Source organism: Lissotriton helveticus, chromosome 8, assembly GCF_964261635.1.
Source record: "Lissotriton helveticus chromosome 8, aLisHel1.1, whole genome shotgun sequence".
NCBI classification, from domain to species: Eukaryota; Metazoa; Chordata; class Amphibia; order Caudata; family Salamandridae; genus Lissotriton; species Lissotriton helveticus.
Window position 1 is genome coordinate 1,657,259,049 of NC_136069.1, and position 26,927 is coordinate 1,657,285,975.

The following is a 26,927-nucleotide window of genomic DNA, read 5'->3' on the forward strand; positions in this document are numbered from 1 at the left end:
TTGTGCCAATGGAGTGAAAAGAAGAGTAGAATACAAGGCCCTTACTGTGGCTCACAGAACAATGAACAACATTGGTCCGCAATATCTGAGGCGAAAATTTGTAAAATACAGCAACAAGAGAGCACTCCGATCTATTGACAAGAACTTTCTGATCATCCCACGGTTTGCAAAGGCCAGGACCGAAGGCCGCTCCTTTTCGGTTAAAACTGCCCCTCTGTGGAATACCATGCCGGAATACCTAAGGAAGATCCACTCTGAACAAATTTTCAGGAGAGCATTAAAAACATGGCTCTTTGCTCTTCCCTAACTCTTCACCACTGGTTTCCCAGGACTATGTCAAACAGCACTACTAACACCGGGACACATCCGTAGGAAGTAGCCGTCCGCTTTATAAGTTACCTATTATTATTATTATTAAAATTATTGTGGCACAACCTTCATCCGGGAACGAGCGCATTCCAGATCAAATGGGTCAGTGATCAAGAATGCAGCGCAAGGGTATCCTGCATCTTTTTTTTTTTTAAATCTTTTAATTATAATCAAGGCACAAATTAGATAGTAACTACATACACTGCATTCTATTGTCATTCTTGTGACATTTTGTTTATTGGAAGTATTCACAGTACAGTAATTGACAGTATCCCACATATTAATCTCGTGTCTCCCTCCCGTTCTCCTCATCCGAGCCCTCTTCCGCCTGTAACCTGGGTGGCTCACAGATGTACCCCTTGAATTTATTCCAGGCCCCCCAAACTCTCCTCCTCTTTTGAGGACAACCTCGACTGACGAACACTGCTTTCTCGGCCACCATAGCTGTGTCCATGTCCTTGCATCATGCAGTGAGTTTCGGCAACTCTTCCGAGCCCCATTTTTGTGCGATGTTGCGTTTTGCAACCATTATCCCCAGTGTGGCCCAATTCTGTGCTGGGCGAGTAAGGTCAGTCGGTTCCCAAACATTTAGTAAACATCTCTTGGATTCTGGCACTAGTGACAATTCCTCTGCTTGTGATATTGTTCTCATCACCTTCACCCAATACTCCATGATCTTTGGACATTGCCACATGGTATGATAGAAGGAGTAGTTTCTGTCCTGTAACTCCAGTTCTGTAGTAGGGGTATCTCTGTTATAGTCATAATCTAGTGAATAGTCCCGCCCATGTGCGTGGACCCCGGAGCAATCAAAAATAATCTCTTACAGTGTCAAAAAATGCAGAAAATGCATAGACACTTAAGAGAGAATTTAAAGACAGATAATGCAGCCAAAAAGGCTACACTGTCCAGTACTTCAACTAGAAATTCCACCATAAAATCCACAAAACAGCAAAGCCTGTACAGATTTCCCTTGCTTAACAGCAAAATCCCTCAGGAATGATAGAGAGAAGAACCTGGACAGACAAGCCCCATAGGCTGCCATTATGTGGCTTAATTAGGATACTGTGCCTTTAAGGAACCTTCCAGAACCTTCTCTCAGTATCCCAGAATGCATAGCAGGTCCAACTTAGCCTCAGTTCTTTTTGAAGGCGCAGAAAACGCCAGACCTGTAGCATTATGAACATGAACAACACTCCACCGGGGAGGCGGGAGGGCGCTTATGACTATAACAGAGATACCCCTACTACAGAACTGGAGTTACAGGACAGAAACTACTCCTTCTGTAGTAGGGGATCTCTGTGTATAGTCATAATCTAGTGAATAGAATGGCAAGCCCATCCCCACACCAAGCGGCGGTGGAGAATAAAATAACGCCACTACTGTGCGAACAGATTCCGCAGCGAAGCCTGCCCAACCTGAGCGTCTGCCCTGGCATCAGTGTCCAGGCAGTAATGCTTAGCAAAGGTATGGACCGACTTCCAAGTGGCCGCCTTGCAGATCTCTGCAATGGGAACATTACGGAGCATAGCTGTCGTAGCAGCCTTGCCCCTGGTGGAATGAGCCTTAGGTTTGCCCCCTAAGGTCTTATTAGCTTTGCAGTAACACAACTGAATGCAGGACACAATCCACCTAGAGATGGACTGTTTAGAGGTAGCAAGACCTGTCCTGACCGAGCCATAATTGATGAACAATTGGTCTGACCTACGAATATCTTTAGTCTTATCAAGATAAAACTTCAGCACCCTCCGCACATCCAGGGAATGTAAAGACCTTTCCGCTGGAGATGAAGGATTCTGAAAGAACGTAGGCAAAGTGATAGTCTGGTTGATATGAAAATCAGAAACAACCTTGGGAAGAAACTTAGGGTGAGTACGCATAACAACTTTAGCATTATGAAATACAGTATAAGGTTCTTGGCAACACAATGCCTGAATCTCACTCACCTTGCGGGCCGATGTAATGGCCACGAGGAACGCCGCCTTCCAGGACAGGTGCTGCAACGAAGCCTTATGAATGGGTTCAAAAGGCTCCTTCATCAATCTGGACAGCACCACATTCAGGTCCCATGAAGGCGAAGGAAGCCTGACAGGAGGGAACACTTTCTTCAAGCCTTCCAAAAAATCTTTGATCACAGGGATCTGGAAAAAGGAAGTCTGTGAAGGGCCTTTCCTGTAGGCAGTCAAAGCAGCCAGATGAACCTTAATGGAATGGACATTAAGGCCCGACTGCGCCAGATGAAGCAGATATGGAAGAATGACATCTTCCTTGCATGTCGTAGGGTCATAGTTCTTAGACTTGCACCAGATGCAAAACCTCTTCCACTTGTAAGCATAAGAAGTCCTAGTGGAAGGTCGCTTAGCCTCCTTCAGTATGTCCATACAATCCTCTGGGAGATTCAGATGGCCATATTGCACTATTTCAGGAGCCATGCAGCCAAACTCAAAGACGAGAGGTTGGGGTGCACCATCCGCCCCCCGAACTTCGTGAGAAGGTCCGGCCTGCACGGCAGCTTCATGTGAGGGAGGAGAGATCGGTGAAGCAGGTCCGTGAACCACCACTGTCTGGGCCATTCCGGGGCAATCAGAATCATTCTCGCCCTGGATTGAGACAGCTTGATGAGAACCGCCGGAATCAGGGGAATTGGTGGAAAAGCGTACAGAAAGCCGTTCGACCAGTTGATCCATAACGCGTTCCCCAGCGTCCCCGGCTGGTAGTACCTGGAGGCGAAGCCTCGGCATTTGCTGTTTTCGGCGGTGGCGAACAGATCTACGTCTGGAGTTCCCCACCTTGCGAAGACTTCTCCTAGTACTTCGTCGTTTATGACCCATTCGTGGTTTTCCTGCATGAGCCTGCTCAGTTCGTCTGCCTGAACATTCTGCACACCTGGCAGATGGGTGGCCGTTATCGACAGTCCTCGAGCCAGAAGCCAGTGCCAGATCGCCTGCGCCTCCTGCGACAGAGTGCGCGATCTCGAGCCCCCCTGCTTGTTGAGGTAATACATCGTTGTCGTATTGTCCGTCTGAACAAGCAGAGAGTTGGTCTGAAAGGACGGATGAAAGGCCTTCAGTGCCAAGTGAACAGCTCTCAGTTCCAGGAAATTGATGTGGTACGTGGACTCCATCGGGGACCACGTCCCTTGAATTTGCAGGTCTCCGGAGTGCGCCCCCCAACCTTGGAGAGACGCATCCGTCACGATGGTCTGTGTGGGAATGTCCTTGTGGAAGGGAACCCCTCTGAGGAGATTCTCCTTCGAGCACCACCACTTCAGAGACTGAAGAGCATGTAGAGACAGTCGTATCCTGTCGTCCCAAGAACCTCTCCTCTGGTCCCACTGATCCTCCAAGCACTCCTGCAGAGGTCTCATCTGTAGCCGTGCGTGAGGAGTGAGAAAGATGCAAGAGGCCATCGATCCCAGTAGAGAAGACACCGTCCTCACAGTCGTAGACGGAGTGTTCATGAGAGCCTGAGCCTTCCGAACGAGTGATAAACGTCGCTCTTCCGAAGGAGACACGCTTGCTGACAGCGTATTGATGGAGGCCCCCAAGTACTGGATGCACTGTACCGGAATCGGGACCGACTTGGACATGTTGATGTGCAACCCCAGCTTGTTCAAGAGAACGCACGTCTTCTGGAAGTGTGCTTGAGCTTCCGAGAAGGAGGAGGCTTTGATCAACCAATCGTCCAGGTACGGGTAGACAAACACCTTGTTCTTCCTCAGGTGTGCCGCTACCACCGCCATACATTTCGAGAATGTCCTGGGTGCAGACTTCAGTCCGAAGGGTAGCACCGTGTACTGATAGTGATTGGTGCCGACTTGAAAGCGCAGAAATTTCCTGTGTTTGCATGCAATGGGCACGTGGAAGTATGCGTCCTGTAGATCTATGGCACACATCCAATCTCCTCGTTGCAGCTGAGGGTAGATCTGATGCAACGACAGCATGCAAAACTTTTCTCTGCGAATCCACTTGTTTGCCTGCCGCAAATCCAGAATGGGCCTGAACTCGTTTTTGTCCTTCTTGCGGACAAGAAAGAACCGAGAGTAAAGACCTCTTCCTCTTTGAGACAGAGGTACGTCTTCGATCGCCCTTTTCCTTAGCAGAACGTCCGCCTCCGCCTGAAGCTCGCGCATTTGATACTGCGAGCTGACGGGAGGAATCGATGGAGGAGGGCTGGTGAAACGTAGACTGTATCCATTGCAAACAATATTCAGCACCCACTTGTCCTGAGTAATTTTTCTCCACTCTGCCAGAAAAAATTGAACGCTTCCCCCCACCGGAGCGGGTAACGGACGAGGGGGAAGTAACAGCTCAGGGACGGGACCCGGCCGGGCCCTTGGTCGCGGTAGAAGACTGTTGACGACCTCTACCACCTTGGCGTTTCTGGAAGGGCCGCCTGTACTGCTGCTGCTGTTGCTGCTGTTGATGTTGTCCAGCAGACTGACCCCTTCCACGACCCTGCGACCCAAACCGACGTTGGTACTGTCGGAAGGGCTTCTTCTCCTTGGGCTTCTCCAAGCCCACTGCCGTCAGGGTCTCCGCCTCGGCCTTCATCCTGGCCATCTCGTCATCCGCGTGTTTCCCGAAGAGGGTATCTCCGGAAAACGGGAGATTCGCCACGCGTTGCTGTGCTTCCGGTTTCAGTGACGTCAACCTGAGCCAAGCATGGCGTCTCTGGTGAATCCCGTGGCAATATCCGTGCGCGGACAGCAAGGATATGTCCGCTGCGGCGCCGATGGCCTGGTTAGAGACCAGCATCCCCTCCTGGACGATCTCCATAAAGTCCTCCTTGCGGTCTCGAGGGACAAGGTCTGCGAACTGCTCCATCGAGTCCCACAGGGACCGGTCGTAACGTCCCAGCAAAGCCGAGTCACTGGCGGCCTTCATCGACGAAGCGGATGTCCCACACGCCTTACGACCAGCAGAATCGATCCAGCGGCTCTCCTTGTCCGGAGGCACCGTGGACGCAGGGGAGGTGGCATGAAGCTTACGTGCAGCAGTCACGATGACTGAATCCGGTACCGGGTCCTTCCTCAAGAAGGCTGGGTCTGAGTCCGGAGCCCTGTACTTTTTTAGGATCCTGGAAGGCGCAGACTTCACCGCTGCCGGCGTCAGGAATAGCTGTTCGGCGGGCTCAAGGAGCCCCGGCACCAAAGGTAACAGGGGGCGAGACAAGTGCCTTTTGTGTAATGTCTCAAATATCACCGAGGTAGAAGTCGTAGGCGCTTCAACCTTGATGCCCAACTTCGCCGCTCCACGCAGGAGAACCTCCTGAAATGTGCCTATATCGTCTATCGGAGACACCCTAGTCTCCGGCGAATCGGACAGCGTGGGCGAGTAGGAACGGGTCCCAGAAGCAGAACGTGACCTGGACCGACGCCTCTTGTGGTGACGCCTGGATCGTGAGGAGGATCCATGCCCACTCCTCGATCTGTCCCGTCTCCCCGAGCGAGACCTCGACCTCTTGGGCCTCGGACGCTCCTTCGGCCTCCCAGGGTCAGGAGTCCTAGGCTTCTTAGGTGTCTTCTTCGGCGGCGTCGGAAACTTAGGCATCGACACCGCCCTCGGCGGAACCGGGGGTGGAGGAGTAACCGCACGCGGGGTCTGCGGACCCGGCTTCGGAGGTGGGGTCGGGGCCTTCGGAGGCGGACCCTTCGGCACAGCCGGCCGCGAAGGAGGTGTAGAAGGCTTCATCGGAGTATCCACCCCGGAATGCGCCGTTCCCGGCGAGCCACCAACTCTTGCGGAGTGTGGAGAGCCCCCCACAGTCCTGGGCCTGTCCTTAGGACCTCCAGACGCTGAAGATCGGTGCCCAGACGACGACCAATGGCCCCTCGACGTCGAACGGTCCTTCGGCGTCGACCGATTCACACTTCTCGACGTCGAACCGCGTCTCCGTCTCGACGTCGACCCCGACCAGATCGACGAACCACGAAACCTCGACGACGGGCGATGGTGCCTCGACGGCGACCTCGACCTCTTCGCCGGCCTCGACGTCGACTTCTTGGATCGCTTCGACGTCGACCCTTTGGACCGTCTCGACGTCGACCTCTCGGACCTTCTCGACGTCGATCTCCTTGACCGTCTCGACGTCGGTCTTTTAGAATGCTTCGACGTCGACCTCTTCGGCGCCGGAGACGCCTTCCGTCTCGACGGCGGCCTCGACGACGAGGATCCCCTCGACGACGATGTCCTCGACGGCGAACGGCGGTGTCGCCTCGACGGCGAGCGCCGACGCCGGGCCCTCCGATGTCGACCACTCGACGCCGACACCGACGACGAGGAGATCGACACCGGCTTCGACAGCGGCCGGAACACGTTCCTCGACGTCGACGGGCGACGTTTTCTCAACCCAGAGCCCTGGGGAGACCTGGAACTGGCCGTTGACCGCCCCCTCGACGTCGTGGTCAGCGCAACTGACCCAGACGGAGATCTTGGGCGAGGGCTGGTCTTCCTGCCCCTGGGGAGCCCCCCAGAGGCCTCAGCATGGGTAGAAGGAGCCCCTCCTGACCCACCTCGTGCCTTCAACCTTCTCTCTTCAAGTCCCTGAAGCCTGATCTTCCAGAGAAGCCTCTGCAGATCACACAGTCCTCAGGAATGTGGGAAGAGGGAAGGCAGAGACTACAGACCTCATGGGAGTCTGACTTGGCCTTCTTCCTTGAGCACTCAGGGCATTTGTCGAATAATGCAGGCATTATGGACAAAAAAGAGTGCAGAAACACAGAAAGAAAGTCACCAAAGTACTTTAAAAGCACCAAAAATCGAAATAAGTGCAAAACACTAACAAAAACCCTTGAAAAGGGAGAGCTCAATGCTCCAGGGTCCTGCTTGCAGGAGCCGGAAAAAAGAACTGAGGCTAAGTTGGACCTGCTATGCATTCTGGGATACTGAGAGAAGGTTCTGGAAGGTTCCTTAAAGGCACAGTATCCTAATTAAGCCACATAATGGCAGCCTATGGGGCTTGTCTGTCCAGGTTCTTCTCTCTATCATTCCTGAGGGATTTTGCTGTTAAGCAAGGGAAATCTGTACAGGCTTTGCTGTTTTGTGGATTTTATGGTGGAATTTCTAGTTGAAGTACTGGACAGTGTAGCCTTTTTGGCTGCATTATCTGTCTTTAAATTCTCTCTTAAGTGTCTATGCATTTTCTGCATTTTTTGACACTGTAAGAGATTATTTTTGATTGCTCCGGGGTCCACGCACATGGGCGGGACTATTCACTAGATTATGACTATACACAGAGATCCCCTACTACAGAATGTACCCTCCTCCCCACATCTCCTCAGGCGGGTACGGGTGTGATGTTGTCCCTATTCTGCAAAGGGTGTGCCTAGTGTAGTAGGTTCGATGTAGTATTTTGAGCTGCACTAACTTAATTTTTGAAGGTATTCCCTCCTCCCGCGGGGATGCCCGTGCCTCCTGCCATTCGGTGTCATCGAGTTCCCCCACATCTCGGGACCATTTTTCCATGAGTGCCACATTAGGGTCAGGCAAGTTGTTGACTAGTTTTCGATATGTGAGGGAGGTAGCCCGTTTATGCATGTAGTCTGTCAGCATTTTATCTTCTAGGGGATCCTGCATCTTTTTGATTTAATTTAAGAACAATTAAGGTAAATTCTCTGACAGAAAACCATTTCAATGAAAAGGTCATTCTTTTGTGACATCTTACATTAAAAGGGGTTGCAAATGATTTTAACCGCTTCTTTTTGCAGTATGTGTTTGCACATAAAATATACCTTAAATTTGATCTGACCGCAAATCCTTACACAACAGCCAGCTAACCAAATCTTTGTACCCAACTCTTACTCTGATTCCATCTACCCTTAACCCTACTCACTATGTATTCTTAACCCCATCCCAAAGTTAATAACACCCTAACCCTTGCATCACACAGCCATGTTCCTAAAATTGACGTCAAACCCCACTGTGGTCCTGCAACTAAACTAGCCCTAAACCTCATCCAGCACCCTGACCTTGAAACAGATCTTTAGCCAAAGTCTAAACTGACTGCAACCCAAATTGACCATCACCCAAATGTTGTCCCCCACCCCTAATTTTGTCCTTAGCCCTTACTGGACCCAACCCCGTTCCTAACCACAATCGCAATGGCATCTCTCACCTTGTTATCCGAATCTCGATTAGGTTACATTTTCTGATTTGTATTCGGGTGTACCAGTGTTTCACAGAAGTCCCTCCAGAAAGGGGGAATCATACCTCCCCCGCTAGTTAGCCCTACTTCCTATTAGGGTCAACATGTTTCTGCCCCTTATGTTCCCAAATGCTAGGGGCCTTCGTCAGGACCGATTATGCTTCCAAAAGGATTCTTTTCTCCTTAGGTCGACAGGATGGTTCTTACATTGATCCAATCAAGTTGGGCTTTATAGTTTGATCAACGTTCTGTGTCAGAGAAGGGTTAGCTCATGCTCTACAGCACCTCTTCACTCCCTTAATGTGCTTATGCACACTAAATTCACAAGGATGCCAATTGATGTGCTGTAGCTGGTTGGGCACAGCGCAAGAGCTGCATATTCTGCACAGAGGCCATGTAGTTGGCTAAGAGAAGGTACATTAGGCTACGGTGATACATCCGAGTTCCTGAGGTTATGGTTACTTACAGCGAAGCAAGGCTGCAAGCATAGTGGAGAAGAAGAACAGTATGTCTGAAAACCCCTATGACAACGTGCCAGTAATAACAGCTACAGAGTTACCCAGGAGGACCATTTGCAGAATAAATGTCCCTATTCCAAAACAGTCTACCGTCCTCCCCTACTGAGTGACGGAGCCACCATTCTCCAATGTCCTAGCTTAAAATACTCACTCTGTGGAGAGGGGAGGCTGAGTTTGGGTTAATTGTGCTGTGAAGGAAGGTGCCTGAAACAGGGGTACACTGCCTGGGCTCCCCACACATATGCTTAGGGTACTGATGCTGTAAGGCAGGCAGCTGAGGCAGGGGTACACTGCCTATGTTCTCTGTTACACAAATTTAGGGTACAGGGGTACTGTAAGGGAAGGGCTGGCACAGACAACCCGCTGCTTGTGCTTTCCACGTCTATGCATAGAGTACTGGCACGAGAAGTGGGGTGGTTGCCATAGACAACCTGTGCTTCTCTAAACGCATGCATAGAGTACTTGTTCGAGAAGTGGGGTGGCAGGCACAGACAACCAACTGCTTACGCTCCCACCATGCACATGCATGGAGTACTGGTGTGGCTGGTACAGACAACCTGTGCTTCGCTACGCACATGCATGGATTACTGGCCCTGGAAGTAAGGAGGCTGGCACAGACAACCCACAGGCTATGCTCCACCATGCACCTGCATGAAGTATTGGTGCGAGAAGTGGGGTGGCTGTTACAGACAATCTGTGCTCCTCCACGCATATGCATGGAGTACTGGCGCGACAAGTGCATGGAGTACTGGCGCGACAAGTGCATGGAGTACTGGCGCGACAAGTGCATGGAGTACTGGCGCGACAAGTGCATGGAGTACTGGCGCGACAAGTGCATGGAGTACTGGCGCGACAAGTGCATGGAGTACTGGCGCGACAAGTGCATGGAGTACTGGCGCGACAAGTGCATGGAGTACTGGCGCGACAAGTGCATGGAGTACTGGCGCGACAAGTGCATGGAGTACTGGCGCGACAAGTGCATGGTGTACTGGCGCGACAATTACATGGAGTACTGGCGCGACTAGTGCATGGAGTACTGGCGCGACAAGTGCATGGAGTACTGGCGCGACAAGTGCATGGAGTACTTGCGAGAGAAGTGCATGGAGTACTTGCGAGAGAATTGCATGGAGTACTGTCGAGAGCAGTGAATGGAGCACTGTCGAGAGAAGTGCATGGAGTACTGTTGAGAGAAGTGCATGGAGTACTTGCGAGAGAAGTGCATGGAGTACTGTCGAGAGCAGTGAATGGAGCACTGTCGTGATAAGTGCATGGAGTACTGTCGAGAGAAGTGCATGGAGTACTTGCGAGAGAAGTGCATGGAGTACTGTCGAGAGCAGTGAATGGAGCACTGTCGAGAGAAGTGCATGGAGTACTGTCGAGAGAAGTGCATGGAGTACTGGCGCGAGAAGCGCATGGAGTACTGGCCCGAGAAGCGCATGGAGTACTGGTGCGAGAAGCGCATGGAGTACTGGCGGGAGAAGTGGGGTGGTTGGCATAGACAACCTGTGCTTCTCTAAACGCATGCATAGAGTACTTGTTCGAGAAGTGGGGTGGCAGGCACAGACAACCAACTGCTTACGCTCCCACCATGCACATGCATGGAGTACTGGTGTGGCTGGTACAGACAACCTGTGCTTCGCTACGCACATGCATGGATTACTGGCACTGGAAGTAAGGAGGCTGGCACAGACAACCCACAGGCTATGCTCCACCATGCACCTGCATGAAGTATTGGTGCGAGAAGTGGGGTGGCTGTTACAGACAATCTGTGCTCCTCCACGCATATGCATGGAGTACTGGCGCGACAAGTGCATGGAGTACTGGCGCGACAAGTGCATGGAGTACTGGCGCGACAAGTGAATGGAGTACTGGCGCGACAAGTGCATGGAGTACTGTCTAGAGAAGTGCATGGAGTACTGTCAAGAGAGAAGTGCATGGAGTACTGGCGCGACAAGTGCATGGAGTACTGGCGCGACAAGTGCATGGAGTACTGGCGCGACAAGTGCATGGAGTACTGGCGCGACAAGTGCATGGAGTACTGGCGCGACAAGTGCATGGAGTACTGGCGCGACAAGTGCATGGAGTACTGGCGCGACAAGTGCATGGAGTACTGGCGCGACAAGTGCATGGAGTACTGGCGCGACAAGTGCATGGAGTACTGGCGCGACAAGTGCATGGAGTACTATCGAGAGAAGTTCATGGAGTACTTGCGAGAGAATTGCATGGAGTACTGTCGAGAGCAGTTCATGGAGTACTGTCGAGAGAAGTTCATGGAGTACTGTCAAGAGATGTTCATGGAGTACTGTTGAGAGAAGTGCACGGAGTACTGGCGCGACAAGTGCACGGAGTACTGGCGCGACAAGTGCATGGAGTACTGGCGCGACAAGTGCATGGAGTACTGGCGCGACAAGTGCATGGAGTACTGGCGCGACAAGTGCATGGAGTACTGGCGCGACAAGTGCATGGAGTACTGGCGCGACAAGTGCATGGAGTACTGGCGCGACAAGTGCATGGAGTACTGGCGCGACAAGTGCATGGAGTACTGGCGCGACAAGTGCACGGAGTACTGGCGCGACAAGTGCACGGAGTACTGGCGCGACAAGTGCATGGAGTACTGGCGCGACAAGTGCATGGAGTACTGGCGCGACAAGTGCATGGAGTACTGGCGCGGCAAGTGCATGGAGTACTGGCGCGACAAGTGCATGGAGTACTTGCGAGAGAAGTGCATGGAGTACTGTCGAGAGCAGTGAATGGAGCACTGTCGAGAGAAGTGCATGGAGTACTGTCGAGAAGTGCATGCAGTACTTGCAAGAGAATTGCATGGAGTACTGTCGAGAGCAGTGAATGGAGCACTGTCGAGAGAAGTGCATGGAGTACTGTTGAGAGAAGTGCATGGAGTACTTGCGAGAGAAGTGCATGGAGTACTGTCAAGAGCAGTGAATGGAGCACTGTCGAGATAAGTGCATGGAGTACTGTCGAGAGAAGTGCATGGAGTACTTGCGAGAGAAGTGCATGGAGTACTGTCGAGAGAAGTGCATGGAGCACTGTCGAGAGAAGTGCATGGAGTACTGTCGAGAGAAGTGCATGGAGTACTGGCGCGAGAAGCGCATGGAGTACTGGCCCGAGAAGCGCATGGAGTACTGGCCCGAGAAGCGCATGGAGTACTGGTGCGAGAAGCGCATGGAGTACTGGCGGGAGAAGTGGGGTGGTTGGCATAGACAACCTGTGCTTCTCTAAACGCATGCATAGAGTACTTGTTCGAGAAGTGGGGTGGCAGGCACAGACAACCAACTGCTTACGATCCCACCATGCACATGCATGGAGTACTGGTGTGGCTGGTACAGACAACCTGTGCTTCGCTACGCACATGCATGGATTACTGGCACTGGAAGTAAGGAGGCTGGCACAGACAACCCACAGGCTATGCTCCACCATGCACCTGCATGAAGTATTGGTGCGAGAAGTGGGGTGGTTGTTACAGACAATCTGTGCTCCTCCACGCATATGCATGGAGTACTGGCGCGACAAGTGCATGGAGTACTGGCGCGACAAGTGCATGGAGTACTGGCGCGACAAGTGCATGGAGTACTGGCGCGACAAGTGCATGGAGTACTGTCTAGAGAAGTGCATGGAGTACTGTCAAGAGAGAAGTGCATGGAGTACTGGCGCGACAAGTGCATGGAGTACTGGCGCGACAAGTGCATGGAGTACTGGCGCGACAAGTGCATGGAGTACTGGCGCGACAAGTGCATGGAGTACTGGCGCGACAAGTGCATGGAGTACTGGCGCGACAAGTGCATGGAGTACTGGCGCGACAAGTGCATGGAGTACTGGCGCGACAAGTGCATGGAGTACTATCGAGAGAAGTTCATGGAGTACTTGCGAGAGAATTGCATGGAGTACTGTCGAGAGCAGTTCATGGAGTACTGTCAAGAGATGTTCATGGAGTACTGTTGAGAGAAGTGCACGGAGTACTGGCGCGACAAGTGCACGGAGTACTGGCGCGACAAGTGCATGGAGTACTGGCGCGACAAGTGCATGGAGTACTGGCGCGACAAGTGCATGGAGTACTGGCGCGACAAGTGCATGGAGTACTGGCGCGACAAGTGCATGGAGTACTGGCGCGACAAGTGCATGGAGTACTGGCGCGACAAGTGCATGGAGTACTGGCGCGACAAGTGCATGGAGTACTGGCGCGACAAGTGCATGGAGTACTATCGAGAGAAGTTCATGGAGTACTGTCGAGAGAAGTTCATGGAGTACTGTCAAGAGATGTTCATGGAGTACTGGCGCGACAAGTGCACGGAGTACTGGCGCGACAAGTGCACGGAGTACTGGCGCGACAAGTGCATGGAGTACTGGCGCGACAAGTGTATGGAGTACTGGCGCGACAAGTGCATGGAGTACTGGCGCGACAAGTGCATGGAGTACTGGCGCGACAAGTACATGGAGTACTGGCGCGACAAGTGCATGGAGTACTGGCGCGACAAGTGCATGGAGTACTGGCGCGACAAGTGCATGGAGTACTGGCGCGACAAGTGCGTGGAGTACTGGCGCGACAAGTGCATGGAGTACTGGCGCGACAAGTGCATGGAGTACTGGCGCGGCAAGTGCATGGAGTACTGGCGCGACAAGTGCATGGAGTACTTGCGAGAGAAGTGCATGGAGTACTTGCGAGAGAAGTGCATGGAGTACTGTCGAGAGCAGTGAATGGAGCACTGTCGAGAGAAGTGCATGGAGTACTGTCGAGAAGTGCATGGAGTACTTGCGAGAGAAGTGCATGGAGTACTGTCGAGAGCAGTGAATGGAGCACTGTCGAGAGAAGTGCATGGAGTACTGTCGAGAGAAGTGCATGGAGTACTTGCGAGAGAAGTGCATGGAGTACTGTCGAGAGCAGTGCATGGATTACTGGCGGGAGAAGTGCATGGAGTACTGTCGAGAGAAGTGCATGGAGTACTGGCGCGAGAAGCGCATGGAGTACTGTCGAGAGAAGTGCATGGAGTACTGGCGCGAGAAGTGCATGGAGTACTGTCGAGAGAATTGCATGGAGTACTGGCGGGAGAAGTGCATGGAGTACTGTCGAGAGAAGTGCATGGAGTACTGGCGGGAGAAGTGCATGGAGTGCTGACGGGAGAAGTGCATGGAGTACTGTCGAGAGAAGTGCATGGAGTGCTGACGGGAGAAGTGCATGGAGTACTGTCGAGAGAAGTGCATGGAGTACTTGCGAGAGAAGTGCATGGAGTACTGTCGAGAGCAGTGCATGGATTACTGGCGGGAGAAGTGCATGGAGTACTGTCGAGAGAAGTGCATGGAGTACTGGCGGGAGAAGTGCATGGAGTACTGTCGAGAGAAGTGCATGGAGTACTGTCGAGAGAAGTGCATGGAGTACTGGCGGGAGAAGTGCATGGAGTACTGTCGAGAGAAGTGCATGGAGTGCTGACGGGAGAAGTGCATGGAGTACTGTCGAGAGAAGTGCATGGAGTACTGTCGAGAGAAGTGCATGGAGTACTTGCGAGAGAAGTGCATGGAGTACTGTCGAGAGCAGTGCATGGATTACTGGCGGGAGAAGTGCATGGAGTACTGTCGAGAGAAGTGCATGGAGTACTGGCGGGAGAAGTGCATGGAGTACTGTCGAGAGAAGTGCATGGAGTACTGGCGGGAGAAGTGCATGGAGTACTGGCGCGAGAAGTGCATGGAGTACTGTCGAGAGAAGTGCATGGAGTACTGTCGAGAGAAGTGCATGGAGTGCTGACGGGAGAAGTGCATGGAGTACTTGCGAGAGAAGTGCATGGAGTACTGTCGAGAGCAGTGCATGGATTACTGGCGGGAGAAGTGCATGGAGTACTGTCGAGAGAAGTGCATGGAGTACTGGCGGGAGAAGTGCATGGAGTACTGTCGAGAGAAGTGCATGGAGTACTGGCGGGAGAAGTGCATGGAGTACTGGCGCGAGAAGTGCATGGAGTACTGTCGAGAGAAGTGCATGGAGTACTGTCGAGAGAAGTGCATGGAGTGCTGACGGGAGAAGTGCATGGAGTACTGTCGAGAGAAGTGCATGGAGCACTGTCGAGAGAAGTGCATGGATTACTGGCGGGAGAAGTGCATGGAGTGCTGACGGGAGAAGTGCATGGAGTACTGTCGAGAGAAGTGCATGGAGTACTGTCGAGAGAAGTGCATGGAGTACTGGCGGGAGAAGTGCATGGAGTACTGGCGCGAGAAGTGCATGGAGTACTGTCGAGAGAAGTGCATGGAGTACTGTCGAGAGAAGTGCATGGAGTGCTGACGGGAGAAGTGCATGGAGTACTGGCGGGAGAAGTGGGGTGGCTAGAAACTCACACACTCACCTGGATACACTGGTTATTGCTGTCCGCCACCACGATGCGGTTGGTCCCAGAGGTGGAGATGCCTTGCAGGTTGGTGAACTCTCCCTTCTCGCGTCCACGGGACCCTGTGGGAAGAGACGAGACACTCGTCAATGAATACCCCACTGGAGGAGACTCACACGCGATGGGGGCAGGCAAGGAACCCTTCGCCCAACCCAGTCTGTGTAGGCCACACTGATCCCACTGCTGGACTCCTTTGCTAAGGACCACATTCTACTGCTCCTGTTCAGTTTTTATTACAAACAAAGACCATTGACGCACAGAAACGCTGACAGCAGATACGTTTTAAAATGCGAAATACATTTCTTATACAATAAATATTTTACATCACAGAATTCTGACCTTTAAAGAGAGACCAGTCGTCAGCACTGGAAACAAAATACATTTCAGACCCTTTGTGCATCAACACTTCTCGACACTTTTGTTAGAGTTTAAACAGAGAACTGCTTGAGGGTCTTGGCTGTCACTCTCTCCCCCAAGCGACACTTCTGGGAAGAAAAGACCTCTGCGCCGCCTCTAAAAGTTCTACGTGGCCCAGTTCTCCCCCATCTCCAAACCCGTAGTTGCTAAAATTTCTAGCAAGAAAAAAAGTCTCAAGAAAGTGTTGTGGGAACTATGGTTCTCTACAGATACATGAGGAAGGTTAGCACAGACAGACACTCTGAAGAGACACCATGTCTGAGACAGGGTCAGCACAAACACCAGAGAAGGGTGTGCATGGAATGGACAATCTTCAGAAGAGGGAGAAGTTGCCTGAGACTCAAGATCCTGGGCACGGCTAGCACAGACAACACACCAGGGAAAGGTTTGCATGGAATGGGCATTCTTCAGAAGAGTGAGTTATGCATGAGACTTGAGATACTGCCAGGGCTAGCACAGACAAGTTAAACGTGGAAGAGGAAGACAATGGCCGAGGTTGAGGGTCTCAGGGCCAACCGGGCAGGGTGGGAATGCTCATGACAATCTACAGATGAGTGAGACAATGTGTAGCAATGACTGTTAAAAAGCGATGTACTGTAGGTCACAAGGGTAATGCTGCAGGGGTGTGGGCTAAGCCTCCTCGAAACATCACTAGAAGGACTAGGGAGACGAATATAGTGGTGGGGGCTCTTGCACCCTATAGGTCACTGACAGCACAGGTGGAACCAGGGGGGGGTGCAAAGGGTTCAGTTCAAAGTGTCTCTCAAAATCAGCAGGCACCAGGATGGACAACACCAGCAGAGAAGGATTCAGAGAACAGTGAGCTGAGAATTAAAAAGAAATGCCCATTGGCCAATCGAATCAATCACAGTGTGGAAAGACACCAGGATAATCACTTAATCCAGGTCTTCTATTATTGAATCTCATTAAATGTTGTTAACCATAACAAAGAAAAATTGCATCATGATTACTTTTCTGTGAGATCCTCACATTACTGCCCCCAGTGCATTCATACCTCACACAGTTCAAACATCTCACAGACCACATTTTCAAAGACACATATCTATTATTAAAGTTTTACCCATCTATTTGCTTCCTATGCTACCTTCAGGGTTCAACCTCTAGTGTATGGTCGGTCTTTTCTTCACTAACCCCAACCTTCTAACTCTTTTCTGGTGAGACTTCAGAGCATAAAACATAATAAAGGTCATGGGGCGTTCCTTGTGGCCCTTGGTTAGACAGCGGTCACTGGCGAGTGTCCTGTGAGGGCCCTATAGGTTACCACGGGTGTTTCAACTCTAGCACAGCTGCACTTCAACTGGATAACAAAGTAACTCCATTGGGGCATCCGGCTCACCAAGAGAGGTAAAGACAAACCCGGCTCAACAAGAGAAGTAAAGACAAACCCAGCTCACCAAGAGAAGTAAAGACATACCCAGCTCACCAAGAGAAGTAAAGACATACCCAGCTCACCAAGAGAGGTAAAGACAAACCCGGCTCAACAAGAGAAGTAAAGACAAACCCAGCTCACCAAGAGAAGTAAAGACATACCCAGCTCAACAAGAGAAGTAAAGACATACCCAGCTCACCAAGAGAAGTAAAGACATACCCAGCTCACCAAGAGAAGTAAAGACATACCCAGCTCACCAAGAGAAGTAAAGACATACCCAGCTCACCAAGAGAAGTAAAGACATACCCAGCTCACCAAGAGAGGTAAAGACAAACCCGGCTCAACAAGAGAAGTAAAGACAAACCCAGCTCACCAAGAGAAGTAAAGACATACCCAGCTCACCAAGAGAAGTAAAGACATACCCAGCTCACCAAGAGAGGTAAAGACAAACCCGGCTCAACAAGAGAAGTAAAGACAAACCCAGCTCACCAAGAGAAGTAAAGACATACCCAGCTCACCAAGAGAAGTAAAGACATACCCAGCTCAACAAGAGAAGTAAAGACATACCCAGCTCACCAAGAGAAGTAAAGACATACCCAGCTCACCAAGAGAAGTAAAGACATACCCAGCTCACCAAGAGAAGTAAAGACATACCCAGCTCACCAAGAGAAGTAAAGACATACCCAGCTCACCAAGAGAAGTAAAGACATACCCAGCTCACCAAGAGAAGTAAAGACATACCCAGCTCACCAAGAGAAGTAAAGACATACCCAGCTCACCAAGAGAAGTAAAGACATACCCAGCTCACCAAGAGAAGTAAAGACATACCCAGCTCACCAAGAGAAGTAAATACATACCCAGCTCACCAAGAGAAGTAAAGACGAACACACAAAGCTTACTGCAGGAGGAGGAGGGTGTGAGAAACTAGAGTTCAGCAGGACACAGTAAGATCCCTCAAACTCAAAGTCCAGCTACTGTTCTGTACTCAAAGAATTTTACTTTTAATTGCATGTAAATAAAAGGAAAAGTTACAATTATGATACATGAAGACAGCCCGGAGGTCTTTGTACCTTCTGGGGCTACGATTGGATCATATATGATTTATGGCATGGTGTTCTCCATTTTCTGTAACATTGGAAGTGCAGAGAATGTTATCGTAAGGGGCTGTGGTCAGGTGACCCTGGAGGACTTTCATTCTCTGGTTCATTATCATTTTGAATTTAACACTATAGCTGCTTTGAACGTTCCGCACCAGTGCGGAACGTTCGAAGAAACGGGCGGGGCCGCGTCGGGCGTTCGCAGCACCAGCCAGGTAGTGCTTGCGACGGCCAATGGGAGCACTTAAGGGGTTAAAAAGGTGCAGCTAATGAGCCAGAGAAGTCATACAATGTAGCAACCATGCCAAGCTATGCCTGCCCCCTGGTTCAAAGGTCCCTGAATGCAACTGGTGGAGACTTAAAAATGTGATGCCTCCATATTCTAAGGTATACAGACATGTTTCAAAAGGAGTAGGCTTCAGCGTACTCACTACTATGGTGTGAGTGTCTAAGACTTACGAGAAACTCTGGGAAGGGGAGGGGTGGATGTAGTCTCCTTAAAGAGCGGTTCAGGGATGGTGAAGGCTCACCGGTGCTGATGTGGGGAGCATCTATGTAGCTCCACAATCCCAGCAATGACAGTCTGTCTTCTATGTCTTACTTTCAGATCAGGGATGCTGCTGAGATCTTGTGCCTTCAGAGCAGTTCAGTTACTGGCACTAAGAGGTCACGGAACAAGCCCGCGTTCCAGGCTTGGCCCCAATCTGACGCAAGGCAGCTTCCAGCAGAGGGTCTAGACAATGACTGGCTGGCACCGATGCGAAGACTCTCCTTGATACCCACAGGAAGTGGAAATTTGTTGCTCAAAGAGGTGAGTACTGATCCAACACAGGTGGCCATGGTATGAATCATGGGTCAACCGGTTCTGCATGGTTTACAAGGCCTGAATATAGGGGGTTACTGAGCAGCTACTGAAAGCATGCCTTGAAAGGACCAAGTCCTCTCTCTTCAGTATCAGAGATACCGATAGGAGTTGGAGCAAGCCCCACCAACACCTACTAGCATTAAAGTATTAACAAAAAGAACCGAAGTTGGAAGTCTTGTCGACCATCCCAACAAACACTGCTTCAGAGAAGATGTTAAAAAAGGATTGGGCAGAGGCTAGCCCACCTCCCTGGGATCAGGAGATCTGGTGTGAAGGACAAGTATCCCCAGTTTTTCAGAGGCTGATGGCCTTTCAGAGATCTAACAACTCCCACAGCTTTGCCTGGTCTTCAAGATTCTTCCAACTTCGACCACAAATTGACAGAAAAGCTTGAATAAGCTAAGAGGCAACCATAATGTTATCCAGCCTTGCAGAGGGAGAATGACCCACGCAAGGGAATGTCTCATCCTGCCGAAGAGGATTGAACCCCCCATGAGACTTCCAAAGGCTAATAGGGGCAGTCCTCAGTACAGATGACTTAATTAAAAAATAAAAGTTCTGATTTTACTTTGATCAGTCACTGTCGTCAGAACATGCACTTACACTCAATGTCTGGCTGGCCCTCATGGAAAGCAGACGTTTACCACAGACATAGTAAACAGCAAGTCTTTTTACTGAGGCCAAGTAAACAGACTGCTCCTAAAGCGCCCATTACATACATGGGAGTGAATTGGCCAGCAACCAATGCCAATACCAGGTAGGTAAAACTTTATTTTTACCATGCTGGAAAAATATCTGTTCTAGGCTGAGGGGAACCTTCACTCGAAATCAGGACATTCTAAGGGAAAAGTTTCACTGGCCTCATGGGGTCTGCTCTCCTCCAAAAGGGTTTCAAAACAGGAAAACAGAATAACATGCTATTAGATCACGCTTCCTCCCGCTTTGGTGCAAAACTGCCTCAAAGTGAACTACCATTCCTGTACCAACATGCGGCCCACAGGCCACTGTGTGCGTCTGGTTTTTTTTTTGTCCTTTTTTTTTTTAAATAAAATTGCATTCGCCCTGGTCTACCCCATTCGTCAAATAAAGTTGATCCCTGCATGTATGCTGCAAGTAGCTCCTGATGCTGTTCTACAGGAGAATGTAAAATTCTCCATGCGCGGGCCAGGCTCACTTGCTAAGCTTGCGTGGCCCCTTGGCTCCCAAAACTACAGGAAGCTGGTGTTACAAAGTGCGTTGTACTGATGAGGTGAGTACCAGTGGGTGGTTTGGAGAAGGTTTATGGTAGCCTTGCAGAGGTGACACTTGAACCAAGGCCAGACCTTATCAGGAGCAGATACTCCTCCGCGCTCAGCCTCCAACACACAAGGAACTCCCGACTCTGTGACATGCTAAGATGTGAGGCAGGTTCCCAACATGCAGGATACCACACCTGTCCCAGGACTTAAAAAAGGTCTTAACCCCGTTCTACCAGTTCTCTTGAAGTTCTGGCGTTTGACAGGGCACAAAACTCCCAAAAATTCAAGTGCTCAAAGTTTGTGTTCCTTATGTTTGTCCACGACTCTGAGACGTGTCTGGGGCACATACGCCATCAGGTGCCAAGAACATGTTTCACATGTGAGTGGTCCATGGTACTTACACGCGTATGATCAGTCTGGAATGCTAAAACAAATGTAATGCAACACTCTTTCTGGTGGACACATTTTGAATTTAATTTCTTCAGGCATCAGACTAGGTGCAGAACCAGATCCTGCAGTAGCTCCAAAGCACAGATAGGTGGCGCCATTGACCTTTGTGGCTGTCATGGACCATGTACATCCTCGGACATGACAAAGCAGGTGCACCTTCTTTTTGAGAAGGTTATTGGGATTAGGAAAGCTAAATAATTCAGAGAGCCTTGAGGGCTTAAGGGACCATCCGCACAGTGTGAGTTTCCTCTGTTTAGAATGCAGGTAGGACATTTATGCACCATCGTAAATATGGGCTGTCAAATGCTTTAAGCCGGAGAAGGTGCCTGGTCCCTCTCCAAACCCCGTAAGTGCCTCAGCTGGCTGGAGTAGAGCCGCCATATTTTACTATCTGTAGAGCTGTGTTAGAGGCTTACTCATGGGCAGTGTTCTTTTGGTTTTTTTTTTGTCAACTGTAGCACTTTTTTCAGCCCCTGCCCCTAATAATCTCAAAATCATGTCCCAATTTCTGATCTATATACAGTGGAAGCATTTCCTATCCAAGACTCAAAGGCATCCTTGCACCCCTCAGAGCAAAAGAGGTCACCTCCATATCAGGTTATCTACTGCTAGTGTAAATGGAAAGAAAGGCACCAACTATCTGTAATTCAGGGCAACAAATGCAACAGGGATGTGTCTTGGAAGCCATGAGGTTTCTGAAGGCTAGCTCCTGTGAGCACCGGCCTGGCTTACCAGTCAGACCAACCAGAGGCAGCACACAGAATCCACACTACAGTCCACCCAGGTGTGGAATAGCCAGCTACCCAATCCCGGCAAACAGAGGCAGGAGTATCTACCTCCCCTTGGATACTTGACCATTCAAATAAAGCCCATTAGTGCTGACTGAATCCATTTTAATATGAACAAGCATAGTAGAGAGTGTTGAATGGGGTGGCTGTGCACGTCCTGGCACTGGCGGGGGAAGGGCGGGGTGGCGTTACTGGTTGTTGCTATCCTATTGCTCGTGGGTGGTGGGGTTTCGGGGGTTCCAGTCGAATTTTCGTGTGTTGGGGTTGTTGGGGGGCGGGGTCTGGGGTGTGCTAATGATGGCACTGGCATTTGGCGCATGTTGCTTCTGCTTGGCGGGGCGCTTGCTTTGAGCGATGCATTTTTGAACTTCTTTGTAGCATGGGCCTACTGGCGACAGCCTAGGCTGTGTGTATACTGCTGCCCGGCTGGGCGTGAATGGTGGTCATGGGGTTTAAATTCTTGACGTGGAATGTGCGTGGCCTGGGTACGTGCACTAAGAGACACAGGGTCCTCACCTTCCTAAAACGCCATGGGATTTCAGTTGCTTGTTTACAGGAGACCCACTTGGATGATGATGGTGCGCAGCGACTGGCCAAAAAATGGAGAGGCCAGCTATTCCACTCCTCCTACTCTACGTACGCTAGGGGAGTCCTAATCTGGGTGGCCCCTGGGGTTCCATGCGCTGTCCAATATATTGATGCGGATGTGGAAGGCAGGTACATATTGGCGAAACTCAGATTGGACGATAAGGTCCTTCTGGTCTTTAATACGTACGCGCCGAACGTTGATGACCCGACATTTTTCTCCCAGATGCAGGACCTAGTGGCTCCTAGCCTGGACGCGCCCCTTCTTTGGTGCGGGGACTTTAACTGTGTGCTACATCATGAACTGGACCGTGATCCACCTCGGGCGGGAACTAAGCCCCGTATGACGGCGTGTCTGCGGGACGTGATGCATAATATAGGGGCGATCGATGTTTGGCGCGCGTGTCACCCCACGCAGAAACTTTACACTTGTTATTCCCCAACCCATGGCACTCATAGTAGGCTGGATAGAGTGTTGGCGGCCAATCTCCCTTCCTCTCTCACGTTGACGGTCACGCACCAGGCCCGATACCTGTCGGATCATGCTCCGGTCACGTGCGTGGCGCAATGGCCTGACCGGATGGAACGTCCCCGCTTGTGGAGACTGCCTCCTGATCTGCTCCAAGATCAGGTGGCCCGGGATCATGTGGCAGCGACCCTCTCCGATTACCTGGAACTTAACTGGGCGGGGAGTGACTTGTCTTGCTCCACTAAGTGGGAGGCACTGAAGGCGGTCGTCCGTGGTGCGTGCATGGGCCTGACGTACGGGGTCAGGAAACAACTACTATCGGACTTACAGACTGCGGAGGCTGAGCTCTTGCGCGTCCAGGCCCGCCCTGACCCGGACGTCTCGGGTCAACGTGTGGAGGGCCTGGCCCTTGAGTCGATCCATGATATTCTCACGAGGCTCGATCGCTTTACGCTGGGCCAATATAGACAGAGACTGCATCGAGAGGGGGATAAATCTGGCCGCTTGTTGGCCTGGATACTTCGCCGGGAGTTCACGGCTGAGCGTATAGTAGCCCTGCGGGCGCCCAATGGTGATATGGTCCACTCGGAGGCTGCTGTACTCACAGTTCTGCGGGACCACCTGCGGGCTGTGTATGAGCCCGACCCAACTATATCTGAGGAGGTCTACCACCCCTACCTCGAGGACATTGGATTGCCGACCCTCCCAGAAGCGGCGGCAAAGGACCTTGATGTCAAACTGACGCTCGGTGAAATCTCTGCGGCGATTGCCGCCCTCCCACGAGCCAAAACCCCTGGCGGGGATGGATTCCCTGCAGAGTTTTATCATACATTCGGGCCCATCCTGGCCCCCCTCCTTTTGCAGGTTTACAATGAAGCCTTACGCACGGGTGACCTCCCGCCCACCTTGAATCAGGGTGAAGTTTGTATGATACTGAAGCCGGGGGGTGACAGCACAGACCCCGCTTCGTATCGTCCTATCACTTTGATTAACTCGGACGCGAAAATACTGACCAAGCTGTTGGCTAATCGCCTTGCCCCACATGTGGCTCAGCTCGTCCATCCAGACCAATGTGGCTTTGTCCCTGGTCGTAATACGGCAATGAACCTACGCCGCCTGAACCACGTATTGCACGAAGTCCGGGGGCGAGACACTCCCCATGTGCTGGTCTCCGTTGACCTGGCTAAGGCCTTTGATACAGTGCATTGGGGTTACCTCATGCATGTCCTTCTCAAGATGGGATTTGGACCCGGCTTTCGAGAATGGATACGGATCTTATATAGAACTCCCCGGGCCAAGGTGCGTCTGGGTTCGGCCCGCTCTGATGAGTGGACGTTGGGGAGGGGTACCCGACAGGGCTGCCCATTGTCCCCCCTTCTATTTGCCCTCGCAATTGAGCCCCTGGCCATATCAGCCCGTAAGGAGTTACATGAATGGGGTATTGTGGTGGGAGATACTACTAATGTCATCTCCCTTTACGCCGATGATGCGCTTTTCTACCTGACCTCTCCGGTGGAGGCCCTCCCCACTCTGTTGCGCCTCCTGGACCGCTTTGGTGCGGCCTCGGGCCTGCGCATAAATGTTACTAAGTCCCTGGTGTTCCCACTGACTCCTGATGATCTCGTCCCGATGACGGATTCTCACTGTGCGGGCCTCCGGTGTGAACGTTTGGCGTTCCGGTACCTGGGTATACAGGTGGCCGCTTCTGATGAGGCTCTCTTGACCCATAACATGGACAGGATTCTTGTGGCCCTCCGCAAGTCCGTTGTATTCTGGAACACGCTCCCTCTCTCCCTTATGGGCCGTCTGGCAGTTGCTAAGATGGTGATGCTCCCTAGAGTTCTGTATGTGCTGCAGAATACCCTCTGCCCGTTGCCCCCCCGGGTGTTTCGCACACTAAATTCGCTCCTTACATCTCTTCTCTGGGCGGGTGGTCGCAGCAGAGTTGCGTTGCGCACGGTGACGCAGTGTTGGGATGCGGGAGGCCTTGAGGCCCCGAGATTTGACTTATACTACTATGCTGCACAACTTCTCCCAGCGGCCAGATGGTTTGCTGACACTGAGAACTGGGAGTTGGCCTTGTTGGCGGGAGTGGCTTCGGACAGGGTGCTACAGCAAGCTACAAATGAAGAAGGATCTCGCACAGCTGATTTGATCAACAAAGTGGTTTGTTGTAAAGGATTGTAGTGTGCAATGGGGAAACACTGTCTGGCCAAGCAGTGTAACAACGTGAATACAGGAAAATAGCTCTCCCGCCTAGGGAGAGAACGCCCCTATGCACAACTGTTGAAGGACCAAAGGGTCTGATTCTATACTTCCAATTTTTAACAAAACGATGTCCAAATTGGAGATGTTTTCACATTTTCAATATTTATTGGATGTGGCTTTAAAGGATGCGATCATGTATATGCTGTATGTCAAACATAGTAATCCAAAGCCATATATTTCATTCGAGGAGTGTTCATTATCACACAACCCAATGCATTTCGGGCGGAGCCCGTCGTCAGGGGGTTACTCTACAACAAAAACAAAATAACCAGTTGTAATCATGTGCTAAAAAATAATACCGTTCAAAAAACAGGAAACATGATGCATGCGACGCGATGAGTAACGGTGATGGGTGATCAAACGAGAAAGATAAAAAGTCACAAGCTTAAAGGATTACAACCTAAGGTCTCTGCGTGGTAAAATCAAGTAAAACGTGAGGATTCGTGCCTAAAATAGGAAAGAGTATTCACCCGGTGTCTGTCCGATTATATGAACGGAGTCCTACTGTGTCTAACCTCCAGCAGATTATCCCGCGTGAACGTGCTTTTAAAGGAACGTGATACAGTTACAAATGCCCGAAGGCGTGCGTCCCGGAACCGGGTACTTACTTGTGTGACAATATCAGGCAGACTCGTGAGAGTTCCGTGAGGGTGCTAGTGCGATGTGCTGCGCTGGGAGTACAAATAATGAGTGCTGGAAAGTGAGAAAGGACTAAACGGCCCGAGGGGTCAAAATGGAAAGCACAACGTGAGCGCCATGATGTAACGGGTGAAATCACAGTCAAAAACCAAGAGAAACATAGGAATGGATATTTAGATATCAAAATAATGTGAAGTAAACCATAATGAAAACAGAAACATAAGTTCATAGGTAACACAAAAATTCAATGCGGTCATTGAGCCCCAAGGGCGCCATCGTGGAGAGATAACGAATCCAAAAATTCTCTCTTTTAAGTAGCAAGTTCTTGTTGTTAGCGGTGATAGGTACTTGTTCGAGGATCTGATATTTCAGTTGTGCCACTGAGTGTCTGTTTTCCAGGAAGTGGGTGGCAACCGTAGATTTTAAATTCCCAGTGCGAATATTGCTCTTATGTTCTAAGATCCTGATGCGGATCTTGCGTTCAGTGTGTCCCACATAACACTTGCCACACGGGCATTTCAGCAAATAAATGACATTTTTGCTATTGCATGTAGCATTAACTCTTAACTTTATGGGGTTGCCTTTCATCGGGTGGTTGATCTGATTGCCTGTGATACAATTATTGCAATTGCTGCAATTGTGACATGGTTTGAGACCAGTGTATGTGACATTAAGTTTGGGTCCACTGGTGTTGTTCAAAGCTTCTTTTATGTTCTTACCCCTGGTAAAAGCAAAGATAGGTGTTTCATTGAATATGCCATTGAAGTCAGTTTCCATGGTCCACTTAAAAGAGAGAATTTTTGGATTCGTTATCTCTCCACGATGGCGCCCTTGGGGCTCAATGACCGCATTGAATTTTTGTGTTACCTATGAACTTATGTTTCTGTTTTCATTATGGTTTACTTCACATTATTTTGATATCTAAATATCCATTCCTATGTTTCTCTTGGTTTTTGACTGTGATTTCACCCGTTACATCATGGCGCTCACGTTGTGCTTTCCATTTTGACCCCTCGGGCCGTTTAGTCCTTTCTCACTTTCCAGCACTCATTATTTGTACTCCCAGCGCAGCACATCGCACTAGCACCCTCACGGAACTCTCACGAGTCTGCCTGATATTGTCACACAAGTAAGTACCCGGTTCCGGGACGCACGCCTTCGGGCATTTGTAACTGTATCACGTTCCTTTAAAAGCACGTTCACGCGGGATAATCTGCTGGAGGTTAGACACAGTAGGACTCCGTTCATATAATCGGACAGACACCGGGTGAATACTCTTTCCTATTTTAGGCACGAATCCTCACGT

The 26,927-nt window shown here is 50.8% G+C and overlaps 1 protein-coding gene across 4 annotated transcripts in view; it reads right to left on the bottom strand.

The window, feature by feature from the left end:
• Positions 1-26,927, bottom strand: part of TRIM3 (tripartite motif containing 3) — a 290,801-nt gene that overhangs the window by 46,261 nt on the left and 217,613 nt on the right. For all 4 annotated transcript variants that reach the window (XM_078658725.1, XM_078658724.1, XM_078658727.1 and 1 more), the window contains one exon: positions 15,374-15,477. In XM_078658725.1, the coding sequence (XP_078514851.1) occupies positions 15,374-15,477 (104 nt within the window). The remainder of the gene's footprint in view (positions 1-15,373; positions 15,478-26,927) is intronic.